The 24,482-nt window shown below is 44.1% G+C and overlaps 1 protein-coding gene across 2 annotated transcripts in view; it reads right to left on the reverse strand.

Moving 5' to 3' along the window:
* Positions 1–10,463: 10,463 nt before the first annotated feature.
* The window catches only part of capn10 (calpain 10), a 64,211-nt gene continuing 50,192 nt past the window's right edge, over positions 10,464–24,482 (reverse strand). For both annotated transcript variants that reach the window (XM_070883405.1, XM_070883406.1), the window contains exon 13: positions 10,464–12,273. In XM_070883405.1, the coding sequence (XP_070739506.1) occupies positions 12,244–12,273 (30 nt within the window). In that variant the 3' untranslated portion in view covers positions 10,464–12,243. The remainder of the gene's footprint in view (positions 12,274–24,482) is intronic.

Below are 24,482 nucleotides of genomic sequence, written 5' to 3' on the forward strand. Positions count from 1 at the left end.
ACTGCCTAACCACCTGAGATTTCCAGCATTTACTGTTTTTATTCCAGCATCCGAAGTATTTTGCTTTTGTAATTTGTGTATATATAGTGCCTTTAACATAGTGAAACGCTCCAAGGCACTTCACAGGAATATTATCAGACAAAAAATTTGACACCGAGTCACAGAAGGAGAAATTAGGACAGATGAGCAATAGTGTGGTCATTGAGGTAGGTTTTAAGGAGCGTCTTGAAGGAGGAAAGAGAGGTAGAGTGGCGGAGAGGCTTAGGCAGGGAATTCCAGAGCTTAGAAGTCACGGCCACCAATGGTTGAGCAATTATAATCAGGGATGCTCGAGAGGGCAGAATTAGAGCAGCGCAGATATCTCGGGAGGTTGGGCTGGAGGAGATTACAGAGCTAGGGAGGGGCGAGGCCAAGGAGGGACTTGAAAACAAGGATGAGAATTTTGATATAGAGGTACTGCTTAACTGGGAGCCAATGTAGGTCAGCGAGCACAGGGGTGATGCGTGAGAGGGACTTGGTGCGAGTTAGGACACGGGCAGCCGAGTTTTGGATCAGCTCGAGTTTACGTAGGGTAGAGTGTGGGAGGCCAGCCAGGAGTGTATTGGAATAGTCAAGTCTATTGGTAACAAAGGCATGGATGAGGGCTTCAGCAGCAGATGAGCTGAGGCAACGGCGGAGACAGGCGATGTTACGGAGCTGGAAATAGGCGATCTTAGTTATGCTGCGGATATGTTGTCAAAAGCTCATTTCAGGGTAAAAAATGACACCAAGGTTTTGAACAATCTGGTTCAGCCTCAGACAGAAGTTGGGGAGAGGGATGGAATCAGTGGCTAGGAAACAGTTAGTGGCGAAAATTTCTGCTCATCTGGAACTGGATATTGGACAAGCAGTCTGACAATTTAGAGACCGAGGAGGGGTTGAGAGAACTGGTAGTGAGGTAGACCTGGGTGTCATCAATGTACATGTGGAAACTGATGCTGTGTTTTCGGATGATGTCGCCAAGGGGCAACATGTAGAGGACGATGCTAAGAGGCTGCAGGGTGACTTGGACAGGTTAGGTGAGTGGGCAAATACATGGCAGATGCAGTATAATGTGGATAAATGTGAGGTTATCCATTTTGGGGGCAAAAACACGAAGGCAGAATATTATCTGAATGGTGGCAGACTAGGAAAAGGGGAGGTGCAACGAGACCTGCGTGTCATGGTTCATCAGTCACTGAAAGTGGGCACGCAGATACAGCAGGCGGTAAAGAAGGCAAATGGTATGTTGGCCTTCATAGCTAGGGGATTTGAATATAGAAGCAGAGAGGTCTTACTGCAGTTGTACAGGGCCTTAGTGAGGCCTCACCTGGAATATTGTGTTCAGTTTTGGTCTCCTAGTCTGAGGAAGGACTTTCTTGCTATTGAGGGAGTGCAGTGAAGGTTCACCAGACTGATTTCAGGGATGGCTGGGCTGTCATATGAGGAGTGGCTGGATCAACTGGGCCTTTATTCACTGGAGTTTAGAAGGATGAGAGGGGATCTCATAGAAACATAAGATTCTGACGGGACTGGACAGGTTAGATGCGGGAAGAATGTTCTCGATGTTGGGGAAGTCCAGAACCAGGGGACATAGTCTTAGGATAAGGGGTAGGCTATTTAGGACTGAGATGAGGAGAAACTTCTTCACTCAGAGAGTTGTTAACCTGTGGAATTCCCTGCCGCAGAGAGTTGTTAATCTAGTTCATTGGATATATTCAAGAGGGAGTTAAATATGGCCCTTACGGCTAAAGGAATCAAGGGATATGGAGAGAAAGCAGGAAAGGGGTACTGAAGGAATGATCAGCCATGATCTTATTGAATGGCGGTGCAGGCTCGAAGGGCCGAATGGCCTACCCCTGCACCTATTTTTCTATGTTTCTATGAGAAATAGGAGGGGGCCAAAGATAAATTCTTGGGGGACACCAGATGCAGGGGCAGGAAGAGAAGCCATTGCAGGTGATTCTCTGGCTACGATTAGATAGACAAGAACGGAACCAGGCAAGTGCAATCCCATCCAGTTGAACAACAGTGGAAAGGCGTTGGAGAACTGTGTCAAAGGATGCAGACAAGTCAAGAAGGACAAGGAGGGATAGTTTGCCTTTGTAACAGTCACAAAGGATGTCATTTGTGACTTTGATGAGAGCCATTTCGGTACTGTGGCAGGTGGGGAAATAGGATTGGAGGGATTCAAACTTGGTCGAGAGACATCTATTTTTCTCTTGCCCACATTAATAACAATTTGATTCAAAGGTTTTCCCTGCTAATCAAATTGTCTGTTACACATTGCCTAAATTCCTCTTTTATGCCCATTATCTGAATTTTTTTAAATTGGCATGGAATCATAGAAATTTACAGCATAGGAGGCCATTCGGCCCATCGTATCTGTGCTGGCAGACAAAGACCTATCTAGCCTAATCCTACTTTCCAGCTCTTGGTCCATAGCCTTGTAGGTTACGGCACTTCAAGTGCAGATCCAAGTACTTTTTAAATGCTGAGAGAGTTTCTGCCTCTATCGCCCTTTCAGGCAGTGAGATCCAAACCCCACCACCCTCTGGGTGAAAAAATGTCTCCTCAAATCCCCAAAACACTTACTTTAAATCTGTGCCCCCTGCTAAGGGGAATTGGTCCTTCCTATCCACTCTATCTAGGCCCCTTATAATTATATACACCTCAATTAGGTCTCCCCTCAGCCGCCTCTGTGCCAAAGAAAATAACCCTGCCTATCCAATCTTTCCTCATAGCTAAAATTCTCAAGTCCAGGCAACATCCTCGTAAATCTCTCTGTACCCTATCCAATGCAATCATATCTTTCCTGTAATGTAATGAGCAGAACTGCACGCAGTACTGTAGCTGTGGCCTAACTAGTGTTTGGTACAGTTCAAGCATAACCTCCCTGCTCTTATATTCTATGCCTAGGATAATAAAGCCAAGTATCCTATATGCCTTCTAAACTACCTTATCTACCTGGTCGCTTCCGGTGTCCCTGACGACTACGTGTGCGGGAAGTGTATCCGCCTGCAGATCCTGACAGACCGCATTGCAGCACTGGAGCTGCGGGTGGATGAACTCTGGAGCATCCACGATGCTGAGAATGACGTGAATAGCACATTTAGCGAGTTGGTCACACCGCAGGTAAAGGTACACAGCCAGATAGGGAACGGGTGACCAACAGGAAGAGCAGTGCAAGGAAGGTAGTGCAGGGGTCCCCTGCGGTCATCCCCCTGCAAAACAGATACACTGCTTTGGGTACTGTTGAGGGGGATGACTCATCAGGGGAAGGCAGCAGCAGCCAAGTTCATGGCACCGTAGGTGGCTCTGCTGCACAGGAGGGCAGGAAAAAGTGTGGGAGAGCGATTGTGATAGGAGATTCAATTGTAAGGGGAATAGATAGGCGTTTCTGCAGCCGCAACCGAGATTCCAGGATGGTATGTTGCCTCCCTGGTGCAAGAGTCAAGGATGTCTCGGAGCGGGTGCAGGATATTCTGAAAAGGGAGGGTGAACAGCCAGTTGTCGTGGTGCATATAGGTACCAACGATATATGTAAAAAACGGGATGAGGTCCTACGAGACGAATTTAGGGAGCTAGGAGCTAAATTAAAAAGTAGGACCTCAAAAGTAGTAATCTCAGGATTGCTACCAGTGCCACATGCTAGTCAGAGTAGGAATCTCAGGATAGCTCAGATGAATACATGGCTTGAGGAGTGGTGCAAAAGGGAGGGATGCAAATTCCTGGGGCATTGGAACCGGTTCTGGGGGAGGTGGGACCAGTACAAACCAGACGGTCTGCACCTGGGCAGGACCAGAACGATTGTCCTAGGGGGAGTGTTTGCTAGTGCTGTTGGGGAGGAGTTAAACTAATATGGCAGGGGGATGGGAACCTCTGCAGGGAGGCAGAGGGAAATAAAAGGGAGACGGGGCAAAAGATAGAAAGGAGAATCGTAAAAGTGGAGGGCAGAGAAACCCAAGGCAAAAAACAAAAAGAGCCACATTACAGCAAAACTCTAAAGGGGCAAAGACAAGCCTGAAGGCTCTGTGCCTCAATGCGAGGAGTATTCGGAATAAGGTGGACAAATTAACTGTGCAGATAGCAATTAATGGATGTGATGTAATTGGTATCACAGAGATATGGCTCCAGGGTGACCAAGGCTGGGAACTTAACATCCAGGGGTATTCAACATTTAGGAAGGATAGACAGAAAGGAAAAGGAGGTGGGGTGGCGTTGCTGGTTAAAGAGGAAATTAATGCAATAGTAAGGAAGGACATTGGCTTGGATGATGTGGAATCGGTATGGGTGGAGCTACGGAATACCAAAGGGCACAAAACACTGGTGGAAGTTGTGTACAGGCCACCAAACGGTAGTAGTGAGGTTGGGGACAGCATCAAACAAGAAATAAGGGATATGTACAATAAAGGTACAGCAGTTATCGTGGGCGACTTTAATTTACATATAGATTGGGCTAACCAAACTGGCAGCAATGCGGTGGAGGAGGATTTCCTGGAGTGTATTAGGGATGGTTTTCTTGATTATGTCGAGGAACCAACTAGAGAGCTGGCCATCCTAGACTGGGTGATGTGTAATCAGAAGGGACTAATTAGCATTGCTGTGCGAGGCCCCTTGGGGAAGAGTGACCATAATATGGTAGAATTCTTTATTAAGATGGAGAGTGACACAGTTAATTCAGAAATTAGGGTCCTGAACTTAAGGAAAGCTAACTTCGACGGCATGAGGCGTGAATTGACTAGAATAGACTGGCAAAGGGTTGACGATGGATAGGCAATGGCAAACATTTATAGATCACATGGATGAACTTCAACAATTGTACATCCCTGTCTGGAGTAAAAATAAAACAGGGAAGGTGGCTCAACCGTGGCTAACAAGGGAAATTAAGGATAGTGTTAGATCCAAGGAAGAGGCATATAAATTGGCCAGAAAAAGCAGCAAACCTGAGGACTGGGAGAAATTTAGAATTCAGCAGAGGAGGACAAAGGGTTTAATTAAAAAGGGGAAACTAGAGCACGAGAGGAAGCTTGCCCGGAACATAAAAAGTGACTGCAAAAGCTTCTATAGATATGTGAAGAGAAAAAGATTAGTGAAAACAAACGTAGGTTTCTTACAGTTGGACTCAGGTGAATTTATAATGTGGAACAAAGAAATGACAGACCAATTGAACAAATACTTTGATTCTGTCTTCACGAAGGAAGACACAAATAACCTTCCGGATGTACTAGGGGACCGAGGGTCTAGTGAGAAGGAGGAACTGAAGGATATCCTTATTAGGCAGGAAATTGTGTTGGGGAAATCGATGGGATTGAAGGCCGATAAATTCCCAGGGCCTGATAGTCTGCATCCCAGAGTACTTAAGGAAGTGGCCCTAGAAATAGTGGATGCATTGGTGATCATTTTCCAACAGTCCATCAACTCTGGATCAGTTCTTATGGACTGGAGGGTAGCTAATGTAACACCACTTTTTAAAAAAAGGAGGGAGAGAAAACGGGTAATTATAGACCGGTTTGCTTGACATCAGTAGTGGGGAAATGTTGGAATCAATTATTAAGGATGAAATAGCAGCGTATTTGGAAAGCAGTGACGGGATCAGTCCAAGTCAGCATGGATTTATGAAAAGGAAATCATGCTTGATAAATCTTCTGGAATTTTTTGAGGATATAACTAGTAGAGTGGACAAGGGAGAACCAGTGGATGTGGTGTATTTGGACTTTCAAAAGGCCTTTGACAAGGTCCCACATAAGAGATTGGTGTGCAAAATCAAAGCACATGATATTGGGGGTAATGTACTGGCATGGATAGAGAATTGATTGGCAGACAGGAAACAGAGTCGGAATAAAAGGGTCCTTTTCGGAATGGGGGGCTGTGACTAGTGGAGTGCCGCAGGGCTCAGTGCTGGGACCCCAGCTCTTTACAATATATATTAATGATCTGGATGAAGGAATTGAGTGTAATATCTCCAAGTTTGCAGATGACACTAAACTGGGTGGCGGTGAGCTGTGAGGAGGACGCTAAGAGGCTGCAGGGTGATTTGGACAGTTTAGGTGAGTGGGCAAATGCATGACAGATGCAGTATAATGTGGATAAATGTGAGGTTATCCATTTTGGTGGCAAAAACACGAAGGCAGAATATTATCTGAATGGCGGCAGATTAGGAAAAGGTGCAACGAGACCTGGGTTTCATGGTTCATCAGTCATTGAAAGTTGGCATGCAGGTACAGCAGGCAGTGAAGAAGGCAAATTACATGTTGGCCTTCATAGCTAGGGGATGAGAGTATAAGAGCAGGGAGGTCGTACTGCAATTGTACAGGACTTTGGTGAGGCCTCACCTGGAATATTGTGTTCAGTTTTGGTCTCCTAATGAGGAAGGACGTTCTTGCTATTGAGGGAGTGCAGTGAAGGTTCACCAGGCTAATTCCAGGGATGGCTGGACTGACATATGAGGAGAGACTGGATCAACTGGGCCTTTATACACTGGAGTTTAGAAGAATGAGAGGGAATCCCATAGAAACGTATAAGATGCTGACGGACGGGACAGGTTAGATACAGGAAGAATGTTCCCGATGTTGGGGAAGGCCAGAACCAGGGGACACAGTCTTAGGATAAGGGGTAGGCCATTTAGGACTGAGATGAGGAGAAACTTCTTCACTCAGAGAGTTGTTAACCTGTGGAATTCCTTGCTGCAGAGAGTTGTTGATGCCAGTTCATTGGATATATTCAAGAGGGAGTTAGATATGACCCTTATGGCCAAAGGGATCAAGGGGTATGGAGAGAAAGCAGGAAAGGGGTACTGAGGGAATGATCAGCCATGATCTTATTGAATGGTGGTGCAGGCTCGAAGGGACTACTCCTGCACTTATTTTCTATGTTTCTATGGTCTGCTACCTTCAGGGATCTGTGGACATGCACTCCAAGGTCCCTCTGTTCCTCGACACTTCTCAGTGACCTACCATGTATTGTATATTCTCTTGCCTTGTTGGCCCTACCCAAATGCATTATGTTACACTTCTCCAGATTGAATTCCATTTGCCACTGTTCTGCCCACCTGACCAGTCCATTGGTATCTTCCTGAAATCGACAACTTTCTTTTTCATTATCAACCACACTGCTAATTTTTATATCATTTGCAAACTTCTTAATCATACCCCTTACATTCAAGTCCAAATCATTGATCTATACCATAAAAAGCAAAGAGTCTAGTACTGAGCCCTGCAGAACCCCACTGAAAACAGCCTTCCAGTCACTAAAACACCCATCGACCATTATCCTCTGAGCCAATTTTGGATCCAACTTGCCACTTTGCCTTGCATCCCATGGGCTTTTACTTTCGTGAGCAGTCTGCCATGTGGGACCTTATCAAAAGCCTTGCTAAAGTCCATATAGACAACATCAAATGCACTACCCTCATTGATCTCCTCAAAAAATTCAATCAAGTTAGTCAGACAAGACCTTTCCCTAACAAATCCATGCTGACTGTCCTTGATTAATCCGTGTCTTTCGAAATGAAGATTTACCCTGTCTCTCAGAATTTTTTCCAATACGTTTCCCACCAGTGAGGTTGAGCTGACTGGCTTGTAATTATTCGGATTATCCCTTTCTCCCTTTTTAAACAACGATACAATATTACTAGTCCTCCGGCACCACACCTGTAGCCAGAGAGGATTGGAAAATTATGGTCAGAGCCTCTGCTAGTTCCTCTCTTGCTTCTCTTAACAGTCTGGGATACATTATATTCCTTAGTTTTTGAATACTTGGTTAGAGTGATCAACTTTCCATGATCACCTACAGCAATCCCTTTCCTTAGATTCATAATGTGAATCAGAACACATCAAAGTTTTCCTTTGTGAGAACAAGCCTAACATTCCCAATGTCTTCTCATGCTCACAACTCTTGCACTTGTACGGTGCCTTTAATCTAAAAGATGCCCTAAAATGCTTCACAGAAAACAGGTCCTGAGCCCAGAAGGGAGATGAGTAACGTAATGCTAGAAATGGGTTTTAAGCAGATTTTTAAAGGAAGAGGCCACTCAGCCCTTCAAGACTGTTCGGCCGTGGCTGATCTGTATCTTGACTCCATTTACTTGAATTGGCTCCATATCTCATAATAGAAGAGGTTTTTGGAGGGAATTTCAAAGAGTGGAACCCATATGGCTGAAGGCTCTGCCATTGATGATGGGGCAAAGGAAGCAGCAGATGCAAAAAGGTCAGAGGAACGGCATGATCAGTGGATGAGGTGTAGACATGGAGAAGATTGCAAATAGAGTCAGGTGAGGTCACAGGAAAAAAAAACTTGTGATGTGGATTTTACTTTGAATGTATTGCTGGATAGAGATGAAAGTTATTGATGGAACAATATTTGGCAGGGATGGAAGGGTTGAGCGAAAGGGTTTTTTTCTGTGGGGGTGGAGAGGGTGATAATTAGGATACCAGGTATCACTTTGAGGCTTTGGCTCTGAAAATCTGCAATCATAATCCTAGAAGGGCCTTCCACTGCTGACTATGCTAGAGTTTTCAGGGTCAGTGGTAGGGCAGCTGATTTTTTTGGGCCGGCAAACGTTATGTCAAGCTGTACTAAAGTTGCAGTCCTGTGTCGTCAGATGAATCACCGTCATCCATTAAAACAACAGGAAGGAAATTCATTCTCAAGTACTTGTCAAGACGCACTTCGTTTTGATCGATGATGCCAGAACTACTCAGTCTGTTATGACACTCACTCCCATTTAGTCCCTAGTACATACATGAATGATTCAATCAGGAATAACTTGATTATGTGAGATATAGAAAACAGATGCAAGATGCTCAATGACTGAATGTCTAAAAAATATGAAGGGGATGATTTTTAAACGTGGCTGCCCATCTGAAAACAGGCAGGAGACTTGCCCGCCAATATCCCACAATCATCAATTTTAACCAGCTCTTCTGAGCAGGCAGCAAGTACAGCTGCCTTAAACCAGCAGGGCCCTTCTTCAGGGCGCCAATGACATAATCGAATCCTGACTGCTATTTTAACTGGTGGCCTGTCTGGAGAAACCATTGTGGCTTTCCCACCAGGCAAAACTAGCGTAAAGAGTCAGGGGCAGAAGAGGCAAGCTTATAAACTTTTGAGCCTGGTGGGCCCCTCAAGGAAAGTATAGGCCTCCTCTTCCCCAGGCTTCTGATCATGAGACTCTCCCAAGTGCTGGGGATCTTTCAGTCCTAGCCACTGTCCAAAATTCTACTACCGCCGCCAGGAAAGTCCGGGCATCTGCTGCCCCCTGCTCCACCCTCCTCACCCCCAGCAATGAGACCCTTGGAGCAACTCCCCTCCTGGACTTAACTTGATGGCAGAAGTATTTGTGCTGGTCTTCGTTCTTGCCCACCAGCAACTGCTGCTTTGCTCTTGAACGGCTGAGCAGCTGACCGCGGCATTCAAATGAAGCCCGGCAGTTGAACCCTGCCTGGCTTCCAACTCAAACTACTGGGTGGAAATGCTCTCCACTCCTGCTAGCTTCTCACCGGGAATTATAATCAGCCCCAAGGTGTGAGATTCTCCTATATATTATAGCATAAACATAGAAAATCTCTTTAGTATAGTACCGTTTTGTACAGGAGTCAAAAACCTTTTATTGAGTACTGGCTGAGGACCAGAAAACTGCTGATCCTGGTTCTCAAGTTACAGATATGTGTAAATATATTTTTGATTTGCAGCTTCTTCTGAATTAAACTGTCAGTTATTTAAATTCTGCTTGGTTCCTGTTGGAAGTTTTTTTTAAATCAGCCTATTTCTTTGTTAAATTAGGATTCTAGAGATTTCAAATAAATTAGCGAGTCCATAGATGGCAAGGAAAGGAAGAACCACTTAATTAAAAAAACTCACAAAATAGTTTGACGTAGTAGCCAAAACTATTTTTTCTATTCGAATGAAGAGCTAGGAAAACTTAACTACAGTAAAAAAAAATACATGTGTTACCACTACTATTCATTTGTTCTATCACTGTTTCATAAATTTGTTTAGCAGTTAAAGCCTAAAACAAAGTTGAATGTTAGTCTGCCGCAAAGACAAACAGGATCTCATAAAGGCACGGGATAGAATCAGGCAAATTACAAATTTATCTAACTATGAGGCCAAGTGAAAAAAACTGTGGGACATAGGGGAGTTCATACTTACCCTGGAGAGTAGCCTGAAACACTGACGCCAAAAATATCTAGTACCTGTATATAAAAAAAAGAGGTAGAAGAAACTCTAAAAAGTCACTTTAGTTTGAAATGTTTAGCGTCCACTACTCACTATTTGTAAATCAACAGGGCAATAGGTTTTTCTTAGCCTTTTTTTTGATTTGTTGATGGAATGAGAGAAATGCAGTATGCTATCATTTAGCAAATTATAGTATTTGCAAATATCAACATTGTAAATGCAGACATTGAAGTACAAGAAAAGTACAACATTAGAATGGACTTGGGTTACAATATTCCCTCTAACACATTTTTTTGCCTGGCTTCCAATGGTGTTATATGAATCTATTGTAATTACTTAAGTCAACTAACTGTTCGTAGGATAAACAAATGTATTCTAATAAGACAGTTTAATAAATCTGATCCAATATAAAATTACAGTTGCGTGAGAATTCTACACCAATGCATTACAATAATTTACGATTATACAGCACCTTCAGTTTGTTGTAAAATAAAGAGAACATTATTCAATTTTTGCACAGAAATGCTCAACTCTCCCCCAATAAAAATTAACCGAAATTTATTAAATATTCAGTGTGTAAAATGTATCTATTCATAACACATTCCAAGGGTAGACTCTGAACTACAAAGAAATATTATTCATTGCATTCGGAATAGCTGGGATGGGCTAATGCCTCATATCACTAATTGAAACAACGGGAGATAAAATTGTGCTGCATTAGTTTGAAAGCTCTTACATGCTCTACCTTTGTACCTTCTATTACATGAAGGGGACAAGTATTTTTGTAATGTTAAAAAATTATTAGAAATATGGAATCACTTGTTAAGTTGACTCAGAAAAAAACCACACTGACAGGGGTTTTCCACTTCTGTGCTCACCACCCTACGCTTTTCCTCCCATTCACTTTATTGCATGAAAAGTTTTGTCTGGCAAGCATGGAAGCGTAAAACTCCAGCTAACAGTTAGTACTTATATAGAGATACCTGTTCAGGCCCGCTTTTTTGAAGCACTCACTTATTTTTAATAGACAGTTTCTAATTGAAACTTCCAAGTTTCTAGTTTAAACAGAAGTCTTGCTCTGGAAGTCTGCTATTCTAGCATTCAATTTTACTTCACAATGATTTAAAGTACAGCATAAAACTAGCTTAAGAATTGTAGTAAAAGCACCAAAACTGTATCAGTGTAAGAACTCTATACCAATACCATTGTAAGTAATGCATATACAATATCAAACCTGTACTAGTGCAAACAATTTGTTTATTAGACTTATACTAGTATAGGCAAAGTTTGCTAGTACTTAGTCTACACCAGTACAGATGATACATTATTCAGAATGTTGTGCAGGAACAAACCCAAATATTCTCAATGTATGGTTGATACTGAATTCAAAACATAACAGTTCATATTTTGTTATTGATCTGTCTCCAACCACAACTCAGGATTTACTCACAGAGAAAAAATAATGTGAGGCTGCACATGCACTGAAAGGGACTGTACGCTTTTGGTTAATATTCTACCTTAGTACAATCCGACGTCAAACAAATTAGAAGAAAAACAATGACATCAGTGAACAGCAGCCTACGTTCCAGTTTTGTTTTTAAAATGATGGAAAAATCCAGCCCAGAGAAGGTCACAACACAAGCAGAACAGAATCAGACCTTTAAAATTCAGTGAACTGTGTAATACGGTGTGTGCTGAAAGTACAAACTGAATTTAAATGTCATTCTCATTTGTCTTCAATAACATCAAAGCAGCAGGAGACTGATCAGCTCTTTGTCCATTACTGTGTGCAGAGCTGCTGACTCTTTGAAGTAGCGTCCAGTTCTGAGGCAGCTTTTGTTCTTGCTCCTGCGCATCAAGCACATTGCCAGCTTGCTTAAAGCAGAGTTGCTTATTTACAATGACGAGCCCTGTCACATTTTATTAGTGCCAAGGAGCTTTGTGAGGGGCAAATTGTACAGAGTGAATGTCTCCAGATTGACTCTCTTCTGATGATATTTTCTTATTGTTTCCAGGCAGGCGTTTGAAGTGTTTGGAGTCTGTACTCTACCTCTGCATCACTGAGGTATAGGAGAGCTCAGGGAAACAAAAGAGAAAGTTACTGTTAATTACATAACTTACAAGGTACCATATATATGTACAACCATCTTCAGTAGAACAAATGGTCGCTATGGGATCAGAAAATATCCACTTCAGGGACACTAAACAGGTAAACAAGCAGTAAAAATGTTCAAGTCTTTACCAGTAGGTCATGAATTTTAGTCTTTGGCCTGTTACAAAAGTAAAAGTAATCCAACTAAAAATTACAGTGGCAGTTCATTTCACAACCTGAATGTTCATTAATACCCGAGTAAGAGGAACGTACAAAAATGTGTCACATCATTACAAAATCCATATTATTACTGCCAAGAAAAATATATCTTATGAAAAGAGTCTTAAAAGTCCAAAATGATTCCTTGTTTTGCTGCTGGTCTCCATTCTTCTGTTATGAAAACAGGGCTCTCTAAGCCCTTCAATCTCCTACATGCATAATTCCTTCTCTTAACAATACAAACACAATAAGCTTTCCCTGGGGAAATCTGTTCCTGCCAAAGTCACACTGCAACAAATGGCTCATGATAAATGTTGAGCCAACAATCTCTCCCAACAACAGGTTATAATACAAAACCTCAAATTCAAAATCAAATCAATTGCTTGCAAGAGATTGTCTGATTAAAATAGTATTAGTGTCCATCGTAAAAAGATTTGCTACTGAACTCTGAGTTTTCCTGTCTATTGTTATACATCTCATGGATCCAAATGATGCTGAAAAAATTTACTCTGTGGGGTATATTATCTGAATCCTTTGACATGTTACACTCTCCAGTTTGCATATTATGCTGCACAGTATTTATAAGTTACATTGAGATTTCTCATGGGTTATTTCACTGATGAGAAAACCGTATTCTTCCAATAGTCATAGTTTTGTTACTAACCCAAAGGGAAGAACTACTCTCATCACTATGGGCCCAAGTTTGCCCCCAGGGTTAGAACGACGTATCTCCGTGTGGTGCGCCGACTTTTTAGAACAAAAACGGAGCCTATTATTTACCTTGGTATTCTCCCCTCCGTCCGGTCGATCTAGGCCCTTGGCGCAGCACAGCAGAACGCGTGGAAGGCGGAGCCAGGTCCCGGCTCTGAAAACAGTGCCGGGACCTCTGCATATGCGCGCTAGACTGTGCGCGCATGTGCAGTAGCTCCTCACCCCCGAGGCTGCGTGGGAGGGGCCCGAAGCACACCGTTCCTAGCCCTGGCCAAATGGGCTCCCAGGGCGAAGATCGGGCTCAGGCCTCCCTCCCTCCCTCCTGGTCAGCTCCCGCTCCCCCCACTCCCGTTCAGCTCCCGCTCCCCCCGCTCTCGTTCAGCTCCTGCACCCTCCCCACACCCCGCTGTTCAGCTCCCCCTCCACCCCGTTCAGCTCCTGCTCTCCCCCACCCCCCCGTTCAGCTCCCACTCCCCTCCTGTTCAGATCCCGCTCCCCCCCTCGCTCCCGCTCCCCCCCCCCACTCTCGTTCAGCTCCCGCTCCCCACCCCCCCCCCCCACTCTCGTTCAGCTCCCGCTCCCCACCCCCCCCCACTCTTGTTCAGCTCCCGCTCCCCACCCCCCCCCCACTCTCGTTCAGCTCCCGCTCCCCACCCCCCCCCCCGTTCAGCTCCAGCTCCCCCCCTCCTCCCCTCCCTCCCATTCAGCTCCAGCTCCCCCCCTCCTCCCCTCCCTCCCGTTCAGCTCCAGCTCCCCCCCTCCTCCCCTCCCTCCCGTTCAGCTCCAGCTCCCCCCCTCCTCCCCTCCCTCCCATTCAAATCCCGCTTCCCCCCTCCCTCCCATTCAGCTCCCGCTCCCTCTCTCCCATTTAGCTGTTCCCCCTCCTCCCCCCGCCTCTCCCCCCTTCCCTCCACGTCCTTGACGAGGCCCACCCACCCGAAGTCCTCGGCCTGGCTTTCTCTCGTCGGCGGGGCCCGTTCAGCCTCCCCCTCTCCTCCCCCCCCTCCCCTTCTCCCTCCTCTCCCCGCTGTCAAAAACACAGAGAGACACTGACAGAGACAGAGAGAGTGATACTGACAGAGAGCAAGGGACACTGACAGAGAGAGGGACACTGACAGAGAGAGAGAGGTACACTGACAGAGAGAGAGGGAGAGAGAGAGAGAGAGAGACACTGGGGGGGGCCCCGTCCCAGCACGCTGTTGGAGGGCTCTCAGTGCTGCAGTCGGTGAGTAGAAACTTAATTTTTTATTTATTGATTTTTTAATTATTTTTTTTATTTTTTTGATTGATTTATTGATCATTTATTATTGATGATAGCTCTTTATTTGTAAAAGTGAAGTGTTTAATGTTTGTAAACTTCCCTCCGCCCCCGCCCCCCCCCCCCCCGCCATCTCTCGTTCCCTATGCTTGATTTATAAGTGTAGGCAAGGTTTTTCTGAGTGTACAAAAATCTACACTTACTCCATTCTAAGTTAGTTTGGAGTAAGTTTTCACTGCCTAAACTTGCAAAACAGGTGTAAGTGGCTGGACACGCCTCCTTTTGAAAAAAGAATCTGTTCTAAAATGGAACTATTCAAACTAAATGCCGAGAATTGCAATTTCTAAGTTGCTCCATTCTAAACTAGTTGCTCCAAAAAAAATAGGAGCAACTCAGGCCGAAACTTGAGCCCTGTGTGTGGTGACATTATAGATGAATTCAAAAAGCAGATGTAACATCGCAGGAGATCAACTAATATTCTAATAAAATATATTTTAAAAGACCAGGTATGTGACTTTCTCCTTAGCAGGCTTACAATGATCTTTGCTGGGGGTTTTTCCACTTAGTGTGGCGAACTACATTTAAACAACTCGGCAATAACAACTTATTTTACATTTAATATAATAACATCTTTTACATTTAATATAATAAAATGTCACAAAGTGCTTCGGAGGCAAAAATAACAGGACAAGAAGATTTGGAAAGAGGATGACTGGAGTGGTGCCCGAAAGCATGTCCAGTTCGTGCTTTGAGGAGGCTTTAGGAGGGAAGAGAGGTTGAAAGGCAGAACAGTTTAGGGAGAGTATCCCAGACTGTCAGGCCAAAACAGATGAATGCTCTGCAGCTGAAAGTGATATGAAAGGAGGAAGGAATGCAGAAGAGAACAAAGTTGGAGAATGGTGCGAAAGAGTGTGTGCAGGAACACAGGGATGAATAAGGTTATTGAGGTGGGGAGATTTGGAAATGAGGACAAGGAAATCAATGCAAACCTTAGTGTGTGTTAATGCAGTGACCATTTTAGTTGGTTATGATGACCTGTCCAGATATCCAAGAGAAATGTGTCCCAATTTCATAAGTTTTCATGAGACATGCATTTATAATATTCAATTGCACACAAAGTGGATAGAGTCCCATGATAGTCTGGCTAATGTAACTAATTTAAAATCTACTTATAACCCTTTGGCCACCACCAATGGCAGTAACAGCAAATAAACTTTGCAGGTCCTTCATGATTGCAGGTTTGCATCCTCACCTAAGCCTGTAAATATTTCATACTGATGGCATTGCAGATGGCAAGTGAAAATTGAGATTAACATCAGCAGCACATCACCATGTTCTATTAATAGTGGTGTTGATATTTTTAGGATGGCTTTCAGAATTTGTAGAACACAGATTCTGTTGTTGATATTTTGAGGCTTAATAGTTGTTTATATTGTTAATGAAATGCAAGATTTGCTTTTATCCATGTTCTGTTTACTGTATGATCTATTTTCAACACTTCTAAGATTTTATTCCTAATTAACCTAAATATAGACTCTGTGTTCGCAGCACATTGATAAAATAGACCAGAGCATTAATATTAAATTGGACCTTGGTCTGCACTTCACTGATAATACAATCCCTGCACTGGTAATTGCACCAATAAAATCACCCAAGAATCATCAATATAGTAACTACTGAATAATCAGTGTACTGGCAAGACCAGTGCACCAATACCCCACGGCTGGATGGAACATTAATCCAGCAGCTGGATTAGGCAATGCACTAATGATTCAGACTTTGTACTGCTTGATTTGATACAATTACATTCTGCTGGCATGAACCCATCACTGTTAGTGGGTGGGGTGGATTGACCCATCCACCTCCACGGAGGTGTGTGGGGTTGCTGACCCATCCACCTCCATAGCACGAAACTGGTATTGCAGTACTTCCAGGAACGGTGCTTGGGCTCTAGGCCTTTTGGCTAAGAGCATTAGCGCAGGGTGATCCTTGATGTGTGCAAGGTGACCTCTGGCGTTTGTGATCTGACAAAGAATTGGAAAGATTGGCTACAATTAAAAAATAAATAAATAAATAAAGTCATTGGCCAGGATCTATTGCTATAATGCACTAAATATGCTAGCGTTGCAATAGCAGGTATATAAAATTTCTTTATGCCCATCTTTGAAGTTGGAGCCATTAATTTAACAATCTTTTCTACTCCATCCTTCGATTTCAGTGCTAATTCAGCAATCATAAACTTATCAGAATCTGTAGTCCATTAAAAAAAAATCAAGTGGATTGAATTGGATCATCATCCCGTGGATCAACTATTTCACTTTCTAACTGCATCAAAAACAATTTGAACTGTCAAGTAAACCATGTTTTCTAACACATACATTAATTAATCTATGTCTCAGAGGTGCAGAACATTAAATATCCACTACAATGGTTTCATTTTGAACTGTCTCAGTTAAATGAAGCTCATTTTCATTTAAAATGAATGCTGTATGGAGTGATCAAAATATCATGATTTGTTCTTATCCTAATTCTTCACCACATATATGGTTTTCATTGAAAAATAAGTAAGTTTGGTGGATTTGATTTACCATGGCTCCCACATAATTAGGGTAAAGCACAATTTATATCTGTACTGGGAGTTCAAATGTAACAAAACCATTTCCATCTGTTCATTAGTACACTACCAAGAACAAAAATGAAACTGATGATAAAAGTAAATTTTATGTACATAAAGTGACAAAATACATATGTCAAAACTATGTAAAGACTTACTGGAAACTAAACCTCGTAATACTGCATTCTGTTTCTAGTTTACAAATTGGATTTTGAAGTTGAACTTCCCTTATCTGGCATCCTCGAGGCCTGGCCTGTGCCGAATAAGGGATTTTACTAGATGCAGGGAGGTCATCGGCTCGGGGGGGGGTGGCCCAATGTCGGGGAGGAGGTCGGCGCCCCGGGCGGGCTCAAAATGTCGGCAGCTCCTTGGCGGGCCAAGAAGTGTCGGCGCGGCCCCAGCAGGTGTTGATGCGGGCCGACTGTCGGCACGGCCCCAGTACGTGTCGGCGCGGCCCCAGCGGGCCAAGTGTCGGCACGGCCCCAGCGAGCCGAGTGTTGCATGGCCCCAAAGTCGGGATGGAGGTCGGCCGCATTCTGCGCATGCGCCCCTGGCTGCCGGAATCATGCCAGGCGATAGGTGGTGCCGGATAAGCGAGTCCCGGTTAAGGGAGGTCCAACTTATAATAGGAACCTACAGGATCTTTCAAAATGAACACAATTTTCTAACTCAGGTGGATAATTTTACTTTTGCAATATATTTCTGATGGAGAAAAACTAATGTGTATAAAAGAGCATTAGGGATATACTTAATCAGCCTCAAGGAAATTAAAAAGGTATTTTGATCATGTTCAATTCTCCCTTAACCAACCATTACACAGATAGCATCACTTGTTTAATTTCTAGAGTATACAACACAACAGAATAAAACAAATGGCCACTCAACATTCTGTATTTCATGATTCATGACCCCTGCAGAATCAAGGACAGAAACAAAAGAGACTCCAGATATAAATATAATATCAGTACATCATTGGTGCTGAAAGCATGAATTTAGCATAAGAATCTCACCCTCAGCTCAAAATGTTTTGGGGTGCATTTGCACTGCAGCTACTGGTCCAAACCAGTAGTTGAAATTCATGTTCTAGGCAGGCAGTAACCTGTTTACATTGCTTGGCTCCTGGCTGAAACTTTAGTTGTCCTATTTAGGAGAGTGTGCATGCCTGGATATACAGAGCTCCCTCCTAACAGTTAAAAATATAAATGCTCAGAAAATGAGAGGAATCCCAGCTCTCTAAACATTTAAATTGAGTTAAAGGACTTTCAAAAAGTGTTCAGGAGGCCCAATAGTTTTGAGTTTGCAGTGGATTTGTACTCCATATGGTGTAAAATGGTACAGTGGGAGACTACCACTTCCAGAGAGGCTCATTCTGGATTTATACTGCAAGTTGAGTATATTGTTAACAATTCCCTCTCCTCGGGTACATAAGAACATAAAAACATAAGAAATAAGAGCAGGAGTAGGTCATACGGCCCCTCAAGCCTGCTCCGCCATTTAATACGATCATGGCTGATCCGATCATGGACTCAGGTCCACTTCGCTGCCCGCTCCCCATAACCCTTTAATCCCTTATCAGTTAAGAAGCTGTCTATCTCGGTCTTAAATTTATTCAATGTCTCGGCTTCCACAGCTCTCTAAGGCAGCGAATTTCACAGATTTACAACCCTCAGAGAAGAAATTTCTCCTCATCTGTTTTAAATGGGCGGCCCCTTGTTCTAAGATTATGCCCCCTAGTTCTAGTCTCCCCTATCAGTGGAAACAACCTCTCTGCATTCAGCTTGTCAAGCCCCCTCATAATCTTATACGTTTTGATAAGATCACCTCTCAGTCTTCTGAATTCTAATGAGTAGAGGTCCAACCTACTCAACCTTTCCTCATAAGTCAACCCCCTCATCTCCGGAATCAACCTGGTGAACCTTCTCTGAACCTCTTCCAAAGCAATATGGAAACCAAAACTGAATGCAGTATTCTGGTGTGGCCTCACCAATAACCTGTATAACTATAGCAAGATTTCCCTGCTTTTATATTCCATTCCCTTTGCAATAAAGGCCAAGATTTTATTGACCTTCCTGATCACTTGTTGTACCTGCATACTAACCTTTTGTGTTTCATGCACCAGGACCCCCAGGTACCTTGCAATTTTTCTCCATTTAAATAATAATTTGCTCCTCGATTTTTTTTCTGCCAAAGTGCATAACCTCACACTTTCCAACATTATACTCCATCTGCCAAATTTTTGCCCACTTACCTAACAAGTCTATTTTTGCAGGTATTTTGTGTCCTCACACATTGCATTTTCTCCCATCTTTGTATCGTCAGAAAACTTGGTTACGTTACACTCGGTCCCTTCATCCAAGTCGTTAATATAGATTGTAAATAGTTGGGGTCCCAGCAATGATCCCTGAGGCACCCCACTAGTTACTGATTGCCAACCCGAGAATGAACCATTTATCACAGTCTGCCTCCCCGTCATCACCTTCTTCCTCCACCAATGACACCCACCTGTCTCAACCCCTCTACTGCCTCCGATTTGTAACGATGCTTGTCAGATATCTAGTATTGGTTGAGCAGAAATTTCCTTCAATTAAATATTGGGAAGACCGAAGCTATTGTTGTTGATCCCGCCACAAACTCTGTTCCCTAGCCACCAATTCCATCCCTCTCCCTGGCCACTGTCTGAGGCTGAATCAGACTGTTCTCAACCGTAGCGTCCTATTTGACCCCAAGCTCAGTTTCCAGTACCATAGCCTCTCCATTACCAAGACCCCTACTTCTACCTACGCAACACTGTCCATCTCTGCCCCGGCCTCAGTTCAGCTGCTGCTGAAACCCTCAGTAATGCCGTTGTTATCTCTAGATTCAACTATTCAAATGCCTCCCACCTGACATCCTCTGTAAACTTGAGGTCATCTGAAACTCTTCTGCCTGTATCCCAACTCGCACCAAGTCCAGGTCACACATGGCCCCTGTGGTTGCTGATTTACACTGACTCCTGGTTAAACAACATTCGATTTAAAAACTCTTATCCTAGTTTTCAAATCACTCCATAGCCTCACCCCTCCAAGCCTCCGCGATCTCTGCGCTCCTCTAATTCTGACCTCTTGCACATCCCCGATTTACTTCGCTCCATCATTGGCAACCAACCAAGAACACAAGAAATAGGAGCAGGAGTAGGCCATTTGACCCCTCGAGCCTGCTCCACCATTTAATAACATCATGGCTGATCTGATCATGGACTCAGTTCCACTTCCCTGCCTGCTCACCATAACCCTTTATTCCCTTATCGCTCAAAAATCTGTCTATCTTCGCCTTAAATATATTCAATGACCCAGCCTCCACAGCTCTCTGGTGCAGGGAATTCCACAGAGTTACAACCCTCAGAGAAGAAATTCCTCCTCATCTCAGTTTGAAATGGCCAGCCCCTTATTCGGAGACAATGCCCCCTAGTTTTAGTTTCCCTGATGAGTGGAAATAATACTCTCGACATCCAACTTGTCCAGCCCTTTCGATAAGATCCTCTCATTCTTCTGAACTCCAATGAGTATAGACCCAACTCACTCAACCTATCTTCATAAGTCAACCCCCTCATCTCCGGAATCAACCTAGTGAACCTTCTTTGAACAGCCTCCAATGCAAGTATATATCCTTCCTTAAATACAGAGACCAAACTGTCTTCAGCTGCCTAGTCCCAAGCTCTGGAATTCCCTGCCTGAACCTCGCCGCCTCTCTCTTCTCCTTTAAGACGCTCCTTAAAACCCATCTCTTTTCACCTGTCCCAATATTTCCTTATGTGGCTCGGTGCCAAATTTTGTTTGATAATCGTTCCTGTGAATCGTCCTGAGATGTTTTACTACGTTAAAGGCGATATATAAATGCAAGCTGTTGTTGGGTATGAAATAGAAATTGGTTCACACCAATGCTAAACTTTCAGTGTAAATACCTCAGGCACTGTCTCAACAGAACATTGCAACTAAAACACTTCACACTGATTATAGATTAAAAGTGTAACACATTCCCCGAGAACAAAACGGAAATAGTGTTGTGCTGCTTTTTGACTAAAATCAAAGCTTGGTGCTGCTCCAAATCTTGAGCTATAGTGAGCCCTTCTGGTGGAAATTGGGTACTGCCAGCACAGGCAAACCTGTGCAAAGTGGCACAAAACATTTCCCACATCTCGGTTGTCACTACAACTACCCATTTCAAAAGGCAGATGTGTACATTTTCTTTTTATAACCATTTTTCTTTAATTTTACATAATGAAAGTGAAATCCAGTTACAAAAAATTGATATTTTGAATGTTACTTGTAGGTTTACTTAGGCCACTACACAGTATTTTCTGTGCCATGCAATTCACATTGGGGAAGGGAAAAAATCAGATCGGTTAGTAACTTAATTAACTGAACAGAATTATAATCAACAGTTTATCAAAGTAGTAAGACCTGACCGTGGAACTGTAAATGAAGTGCACAGTTCTAGCCTTTAATAAAAGGGATCTATAGTATTTGCAGTAACAGTGGAGTCTGCCTGCAGTTGCATCTCTATAGCCTTTAATGGTAACAGGAGTTCGTGCTGCTGGGTGCTTATGGGGCAGAAATTCCGGTCTCCCAGGTCCGTACTGAGTGTGTACGGACCCGGAAAGGCATCGCAAAAGCCGGTTTTCAGTGCACAATGCGCATGCGCTGAAAACGGCTTTTCTGCTCTGTCAAGCTTGATAGATCTTCCATTTCTCGGCAGCCAGGACATTTGCATGGGCAAGATTGCGGTATTTACCCATATCTTGCCCAGCAAATGTCCTGAAAACTCTTGCGCTTGATAAAAACAGACGCATAGCCTACTTTTACAAGCGTACGAGTTTTAAAACACACTTAAAACATAAAAAATAAAATTTTAAAAACACATTTTATTTTTAAAGCATAATTTAAAAACTTTTTTAAAAATTGGAAAAATATATATTTTTAATAACTCCAACTTACGGAGTTCCCATTATTATGAATGAGAATATACTTTACCTGGATTGGCTGCCCAGAGCCATGTGACTGCAGCCCCAGCCCTGCACACGTCCTGATGTGCACGCGCGGCGACGCGCAGTCAGTGGAGGCCTCAAGATTGGGAACTCGCGTGGGTGCAGCAGCTTCAGGTAAGTGCGCATCTTTTTAAAGTTTTTTACCCGATCGCCCGCGGGAAGCAGCCGGCCGGGGATTCGGGGCCACTATTTATCACATGACTTCACTGCACAAGGGACAGAACTGCTTGTGCAGTGGACCATCACACACTAAAGTACATGCTTTCTGTTACCAAATATAAATAAATAACCACATGGCTATGGTCTAGCAACTATTCTTAACCATTGCTGTGCCACTGATGAGTTACTATGTTGGAGTGCAATTTTACTGTCCGGGCTGTCGACGAGCAAATTTACTAACCAGTAGCAGGTTAGCATGAGAAAATCAAGTCAAAGATTGGCCTGGTCATGTCTATAATGTCTTCCTCAGTTAGCTCAAAAATTGTTTCTAGAATTTATTTTCACTCAATGGACACATTTTCTGGATTTTGCTGCACCTCCAAAAGTAATATTGGGACCTATGTCTCAAAGTTTAAAGGTTTTTTTTTTAAAAAGGGTACATAATAGATATATTAGGTTATATTTAGTAATGAAAATGTTAAATTAAAATAATAAAAACAGAATACAGAGAATCTAGAAGAAAATAGAATAAGAGAGGAAAAAAGGCAGGCAAACAGAAATAAGGACCCTGAATTCCCTGGGGGCCCAGTGCACAATGTGGGAGTAAAGGGAATGGAAGAGGCCTAATGGGGCTGGAAAATTGAGAAGGGCTCAGAAACACAAGGGGGCCGAAATTCAGATGGGCCAGAAAACTGGCGCACCTATGAGTTTTTAACTGATATTCACCGCTGGAACTCTTGGTGCAGTGAGTAAGTCCTACAGGAAATGGATCATAATGGGGGTGGGCCTTAGATTCAAAGCCAAGCTGACAGGCTGAAAATGGGTCGGTTGGGCCGTCTGCTGCTGTCAATCAACGTGGTGACGCCACAATGCATGTGCATCACCAAGCTCTCTCCCCTCCGTTAAAGGGAAGAGATTAGATTGTTTTTTTTAAACTTTGGCCACTGGGCCACCAGGGAGGGTTTCGGCCGGGCCAGCAGCCTGGCACCCAAGAGGTGGTGCCAGGCTGCCCATTGGCAGCCCAATCGAACCCGGGGCCAGTATTTTACCAGCCAATCAGCAAGTCGGCCAGCAAAAAGTCTTCCATTGCGGCTGCGGCAATGGGCTCTCCCCTTTTAGGGCTGCTGCGATGCCGGGCCACACACAGTCTTCAGAAGGTGCACCAGCAGAAAAATCTGCCGGGTGCGGTGAGGGATCGCTGGATCGAGCTGAAAATGGATAGGTAAGTATTTCTTTTATTTTAATTTGGCAATACATCTACTTGGGCGCGAAGGGGGTCCAGGCCGAAAAATCCCCGACCTTAATTTAGATCGGGTCAGCCTGTTGACCCTAAAGTGGCGACCATTCGATTTTTAGGAATGGCAGCCGCAAACAGGCATTAACAGGTCTCTGAGACCCTGAATTTCAGCCCCAAACCCGAAGACGCTCCAATGGCAATTCCCACTGATCTCTGTGGCAGACAGAATTTCTGTTCAACCCAAAGGATGTGGGACCAGTGGGTAAACTTCCCTCACGAGAATTCCTATGGCTTTAGTCTCCTGAACACCCAGCGATCTGTACATTGGCACCTATGTCCTTGGAGGAACACACGTGGGGCCTACCTGGGTGTCCAGCCTGGGACTCGGTCTGAACATCTCAGAATACTGCAAGAACGGGGCCAATTATGAACATGCTAAAAAAAGATATATTTAAATCAGTACAACCAGCTGAACCCTGACCAGCTGTCTGGCACCACATTTTCTTCCAATTCCTTCTAGCAGGTAGGTGTATCTAGTAAATGCCTGCCAGAGATATTTAGTCCAAATAGGGACTGACTATTTGTACTGTACTTTTTCTGTCGAGTCCCAGCCCCCGATGCTTCCAGCCTGAACCAGAAGTGCCAGAACCGGAAGTGTGGCCCCGGACCGGAAGTTGGACCCTGCATTCGGTCCAACAACGTTCCATGTGGATAGACAGCGACCGAGGGAGAGAGATCCTGGGGACGGGGGGGGGAGTAGGGGGAAGAGAGGCGGCCGGGTGGGGACTGAAGCGGGCGGGGAGAGAAGCGGCCGGCTGGACGGGGAGAGAAGCAGCCGGGTGGTGCGGGGAGAGAAGCGGCCGGGCGGTGCGGGGAGAGAAGCGGCCGGGCGGACGGGGAGAGAAGCGGCCGGGCGGACGGGGAGAGAAGCGGCCGGGCGGACGGGGAGAGAAGCGGCCGGGCGGACGGGGA

The sequence above is a fragment of the Pristiophorus japonicus genome, chromosome 6 (genome assembly GCF_044704955.1).
Source record: "Pristiophorus japonicus isolate sPriJap1 chromosome 6, sPriJap1.hap1, whole genome shotgun sequence".
Classification (NCBI taxonomy): domain Eukaryota; kingdom Metazoa; phylum Chordata; class Chondrichthyes; family Pristiophoridae; genus Pristiophorus; species Pristiophorus japonicus.